Here is a 6,449-nt window from a genome sequence, read left to right on the forward strand (position 1 = left end):
CATTGCCTCTTTTTGTCTTTAGCACAAACAGGACACTACAATCCAATTCTGTTGTTGGTCTGAGTAATTCGTAGTGTTATAATACCTTTTATGATCCAGACATGTTTATTTCAAAACTATTACAGACATTGTTCATTTAAAGACTCTTCAATGGTCAGCAACAGAATTTTGAGTTGAAACAAATTAGCACAGCATATTAGAACTATAAAGATTTAACGAATTCTTAGTTGTAAATGTTGTAGGCTACTGGATTTGTGCATTGAGTCTGTGTCACGCTGTTCTGTCTTGGCTGTTCTGTCTGTCTGGCCTGTTACGGGCTCATAGGCTACCTAATGCCTCTTCCTGATGGGTTCGGCTGGCTGTGAATGAGCGCCATTAGACTTAGACCATCTCGGTGTCTGGGAGCTTTTATCACACTCCTGATTGCCTGCAGGAAGAGGTACTGCTCAGGAAAGCAAGATGCAAATTGACGGGGATAATGGCGGCGGGTGTTTCAGTCAGATTGCACTCTGCCTCATCATGTACTACTCGTCAAGACATCACACTTTAATGAAAAACAGACAAAAACTAGCAAGGTCTAACATCTATTATCTTTGTGCTGTTCAGTAAAAGATTGAAATCCAACTCCCGTAGAGTGAGGTGAGTGCAGGAGCTATCCTCCAGCTAGATATTCTATGAAGGCGGAGCATGGCAGAACTATTGATGTCGTGCTGAAGTTCATTATTCGGTTGATTACTGAATCTTTCTTCTAAGGCCATTTGTGAATGATGGCTATTTAAATGACTGACTAATTGGCTTTTTAAAAGGTTGTTGCCACTGGCAGTGAGAGAAAAAACAAGATTCACAGCTTGAACATCTTCAGTGTTCTCTGAGAAACACAATCAAGTATGTTTCAAGTAAGGTAACTAAATAATGTTTGATTTTGGATGTTAGCATTGAAAAACACTACAGATTTATGTTAATGGCTGTCTAGTGAATTGAGAGGCAGTTGATGTGTGTGCCTGTAATATATGTGTGTCTGTATTTATTGGGTGTGTCTGTGTTTGTTAAGCAGGGCCTTTACCCAAACCAGCCATGCCAGCTTTATTCTCTATTATCCTCTATTGTGTCTACAGAGCTTTATATAGACCAAACTGGCATATCCTGCCTGTGAACGCAATTGGAAGAAGGTTTGGAACATGACAACATTGGAGTCCCTTTAGTAGCATGCTAACTACTGACAGCTGTTCATTCATAACGCATTCATTATGGATATTGGCTTTTAAGTAAAAATATCCCCGTTGTGCTAGTCCAATAATGATGTCAGGAGTCATACATGCCAACATTGTCCTACAGTAATACATAATAATTGTTCATGATGTTACAAATTCTGGTGTATTAATATTAATGTTGCTGCTGTTATTCTGCAGCTACTGCAGTAACAGGGCTGACGCTGTGCTGTGGCTTTGCATGCCTAGTCGACGGAATGACCCCTGCCTGCTCACCGACAAGTAACATTTCAATTGCCGTATAGCTGATGAATTTAAATTGCATGCATATAAACTAAATAAGCAACATCGTTATCCTTGAAGCTGCATAAATAACCTAATAATAAGTAAATAACCTATGTTTGGTCTGCTCTGCATCACAACACTGCCATGGTCTGCTCATGCCTAATGAGGTGCGTAAAAATGGAACAATAACTAGGATTTGAATCAGGCCAACAAATGCCAGGGAATATTTTACTGTTCGGATGTTTGTTCACTGGACGTGGAACAGTGATGGGAGAGAGGAGAGAGATTTTATGCTTAATCGTCTTTATTGAAACCAGCAAGCCCTGAGTCTAGGGAGTCTAAAGCAAGCCAAACAGAGAGTGGGTTGGAATCTGGTCCGTATCAAAACAGTGCTGCTGTGCATGAATTGAAAGGTGAGTCTGCTATTGGGATTGTTGTTTCCACAAATAGTACAGGCAGCTAGTTTTTTTTTTTTTTTTCACTCTGTGTAAAAGACAGAGAGAAATGCACTTCCTTTTTTCCACTCCAACCTCCCCACCGCCCCACCGCCCCCCCGAGCACTGACAGTGCAAAACGTGCAGTGACAGACTGACGGCACGAACCAGACGGACACCACAACTAAGTGCACTGGAGGCCTCTGTCTGTCCTGTGACAAGCCCTCATCAGTTTAAAGGAGTTTTGCGGTAGGATTAGAAACACTCTGGTAAAAAAAAAAGAAAGGAAAAAAGAACCCATAAAACAGTCTCATTTCCTGTCGATAAAAAAAGCATACATTAAAAGCCACCCGGTGGTACTGCAACCAGCACTCAAGTCCAACAAAATACAATCCCCTCCACAATTACTGGCAGCCCTGGGAAAGATGAGTGAAAAGGACTTGGTGAATTAGACATTTGGAAAAAATCCAACCTTTAATTTAAGTACATTTATTCTGAGGAAAGAAATAATGAGGAAATAATATTTTTTAACAAAACCACATGTGCCACAATTATTAGCACCCCTAGAAATTCTTAGAAACTAAATGTACCTGAAGCATCTTTTCATTTATGTTTTAGAAGTGTTTAGAAACTTTCAAACTTTTCCATGACTTGCTGTTTCACTTGGGTATAAATATGAGGTGACACAAAGGCCATCTCATTCCAACCAACCGGAATTGCTTGGAAGAGGACCCAAGTTTATTTTGCCCCCATGAACAGCGAGGAGAACAAATCCCCAAGGATCGCTGTTGGAGAGTAACAGAGAAACATAACATCTTTGGGTCATGAGGTCTCCAAAACTACCATCAGACGCCACCTCCATGACAATAGATTATTTGCAAGGCATGCCAGGAAAAAAAGCCTTTTTTTATGACAAACGCCATCGCCTGGAGTTTGTGAAATACTACTGGGACTTGGATTTTGGAACGATGTTCAGATGAAACAAAAATTAAGCCTTTTGGCAACAAACACTTACTGAAAATAACCTGATCCCCCACTGTTAAGTTTGGTAGAGGGTCTGTGATATTGGGGGGCTGTTTTTCCTGCAAAGGCCCAGGGAATATCCTTAGGGTACATGGGGTCATAGATACCAGGACATTTTAAACCAAAATCTGGCTGCCTCTGCCAGGTCAACATTGGTTCTTCCAGCAGGACAATGATCCAAAACATATGTCCAGATCAACACAAAAATGGTTTACTGAACACGAAATCATGCTTTTCCCATGGCCATCTCAGTCCCCTGACCTGAACCCCATAGATAACCTGTGGGGTGAGCTAACGAGGAGAGTGGAGAGAGGACATTGGACCCTGGACGACCTGGAGAGATTCTGTAAAGAGGATTGGCCTCAAATGCCCTGGTCTGTATTCTCCAACCTTATAAAATGTTACAGGAGAAGACTCTGTGCTGTTTTATTGGCAAAGGGAGGTTGGGCAAAGTATTAAATGCAGGGGTGCCAATAATTGTGCGCCACATGTGGTTTTGTTAAAAATAATTATTTCTTGATGAGTTTTATTTTTCTCAGAATGAATCTACTTCAAACAAAGGTTGGATTATTTCTCATTTTATTAGCGTGAGACTAAGCTTATTCCCCAAAAGGTGAATTTAATAACTCTTGTTTACTCATCTTTACCAAGGGATGCCAATAAGTGTGGAGGGGACTGTAAGAGAAAAGGGAACATGGCTTCTTCATAATTACATTCGGCGAGAAAAATCTGCCGAAAACACACACTGGCAGCAGGAACCATGTCTTTGAACAGTGATCACTGTCTCACTAACCCAGCAGAAAACTCTACTGTAGTCCTCAGTTCCAGCACTTTAAAAATGTATTTCCTGCTCCAAAACCTGCTTGCTGTGTCGGACTATTCCTAAGCTTATTCCAGCTCATTGAAAAATCACACATCTTCATAAATTACTTCTTTCTTTCTTTTTTTTTAAAAGAAGACAGTTTGAAGCAACTCTATTTCTCCACACGCACCAGCCTTAGGTCTTATCCAACCTCTTCACCTCGTCCTGCCTTTGCGTTGCCATGACGGCGATGGAGCGTCGGTGCAACGCGGCCACGGAGGCCTGTGCGGCGGCGGTCATGTGGTACGAGTTGTCCGTGTCCTGCGAGTCGTCGCTGTTCTGCGACTTGGTGCTGTCCTGCGAGTCAGGCCTCTGGCGCAGCGCGCGCGTCTGCTCCTCCTTCAGCTCCAGGTAGGAGCGCGAGAACGTGTGGAAGATGGACGTGACCGGGAACGCCATGAGCAGGATGCCGCTGAGAATGCTGCTGAGCGCCACCACCTGGCCGGGGATGGAGCGCGGCACCATGTCGCCGTAGCCCACCGTCGTCATGGAGATGACGGCCCACCAGTAGGTCCCGGGGATGCTGGTGAAATCCTGCTTGGCGCCCAGCTCGCTCTCGGCCAGGAAGACCAGCGGCGAGAAGAGGGCCATGGCCACGCACAGGAAGAGCAGCAGCAGGCCGAACTCGCGCGTGCACCGGCGCACCGTCAGTGCCAGCGTCTGCAGCCCCAGCGAGTGGCGCGCCAGCCGCATGACGTAGAAGATGCGGAGCGCCCGCAGCACGCGCAGCACCAGCCCCACCTTCTCCAGGTAGTTGTTGTTGCCTGAGCCCGGCCGCTCGCCCGGCTCCTTGGCCGACAGCGCGTCCACGACCAGCGTGATGTAGTAGGGCAGGATGGCCACCACGTCGATGATGTTGAGCGGCGTGCGCAGGAACTCGCACTTGCTCTGCGTCTGGATGAAGCGCAGCAGGAACTCCAGGGAGAACCAGCCCACGCACACCGTCTCCAGCACGAAGATGTTGAAGCAGCGCTGGGAGCACTCGCCCTGAGGGGAGAGGAGATGAAAGAGAGATGAATGGGGCGAGGGAGGGGGGGGGGGTACACAGAGACAAAGGGATGCAGGCACAGAAGAAGGAAAAGGCAGACACACACACACACACACGCACACGCACACACAGACAGACACACACACAGACAGACAGACAGACAAAGTTGGGGAGTTGATAGAAAGAGAGGCAGAAGAAAAAGAGGGATGAATAAAGACTGGAACATCATAGAGAGAGAGAGAACAGAGAGATGAGAGAGATTTCTCATCAGATATGATAGCTGTGGTATATTTACACATCACACATACTGTCCCTTACTCGATGCAGGCATTTAATCGCTTTCTATTTTCATTCTTTAATGGAGTTTGGTGTGAGCTCTACATTATCGTGCTATGCTAAAAACTACACACTGCGGACCAATCTATTCATTTTAATGGATGAGATGGTTTCCACAAAATGAATTCCACAGAAGGCTGCACCAGAGGAGGCGATAAGATTCTGTCTTCGGTCTCCACCGCCGATCCCCCCCTAATGAGCTGCGGGAGAGGAATGCATGTTTTCTCCACGCAATCAATGGGGAACACGGAAATGGCTCCTAATGTACCATTTCAGTCATTAACGTTCACCGCATTCATTTACTGAAGTCACATCCTCTCAAACGTTTGATTTTTTTCTATCTCTGAAAATGGACGCCATAAATATTTGATATGTGTGATACTCATTGTGAGTGAAGGGCTCCAGGGACGCTCATAGATGGCTGGGTTGGTGATATGACTATGGTGAGGTGTTCCGTGTCGTGCTGGCTGGGTTGGTGATATGACTATGGTGAGGTGTTCCGTGTCGTGCTGGCTGGGTTGGTGATATGACTATGGTGAGGTGTTCCGTGTCGAGCTGGCTGGGTTGGTGATATGACTATGGTGAGGTGTTCCGTGTCGAGCTGGCTGGGTTGGTGATATGACTATGGTGAGGTGTTCCGTGTCGAGCTGGCTGGGTTGGTGATATGACTATGGTGAGGTGTTCCGTGTTGTGCTGGCTGGGTTGGTGATATGACAATGGTGAGGTGTTCTGTGTTGAGATGGCTGGGTTGGTGATATGACTATGGTGAGGTGTTCCGTGATGAGCTGGCTGGACTGGCAGGAAGTCTGGGAAGAAAAGTGAACTACTGACCTCTGAATGACATTCACTCTGAGCTAAAAGGACAGCGGGAGCCACAGATCTAAGTGTTTGAACCACACAAAAAAGTCTCTCTCTTTCTCTCTCTCTCTCTCGTCTCTCTCTCCCTCTCTCTCTCTCTCTCTCTCTCCCTCTCTCCCTCTCTCTCTCTATGATCTCTACGAACATTAGGATTGATGCGTGATGATGTGAACACCAGACGCGTAGCTGTATCTCATCTTCATTCTCCATCATGTTATTGCCCAGCCATCGCAGCATATTTACAAACAGCAAGTGATTCGCTTTCTACTAGGCACACTGTCAAATGCATTAGAATATGTTTACTGGTGTGTGTGTGTGTGTGTGTGTGTGTGTGTGTGTGTGTGTGTGTTTGATGTGAATGCACATCTTTTATGAAAGGCCTTTAGCTCCATCCCACAAAATGTCACTGTTCTGCTCTCTTTTGATGGAAAGCTGACAATTCATTCAATTCATTG

General features: G+C 45.5%; 1 protein-coding gene across 1 annotated transcript in view; it reads right to left on the reverse strand.

Moving 5' to 3' along the window:
* Positions 1 to 86: 86 nt before the first annotated feature.
* Positions 87 to 6,449, reverse strand: part of kcng2 (potassium voltage-gated channel, subfamily G, member 2) — a 24,871-nt gene continuing 18,508 nt past the window's right edge. The window contains exon 3 of the mRNA XM_012832862.3: positions 87 to 4,799. Within this exon, the coding sequence (XP_012688316.1) occupies positions 3,948 to 4,799 (852 nt within the window). The 3' untranslated portion in view covers positions 87 to 3,947. The remainder of the gene's footprint in view (positions 4,800 to 6,449) is intronic.

Source organism: Clupea harengus, chromosome 19 (assembly GCF_900700415.2).
Source record: "Clupea harengus chromosome 19, Ch_v2.0.2, whole genome shotgun sequence".
In the NCBI taxonomy this organism is placed as follows: Eukaryota; Metazoa; Chordata; class Actinopteri; order Clupeiformes; family Clupeidae; genus Clupea; species Clupea harengus.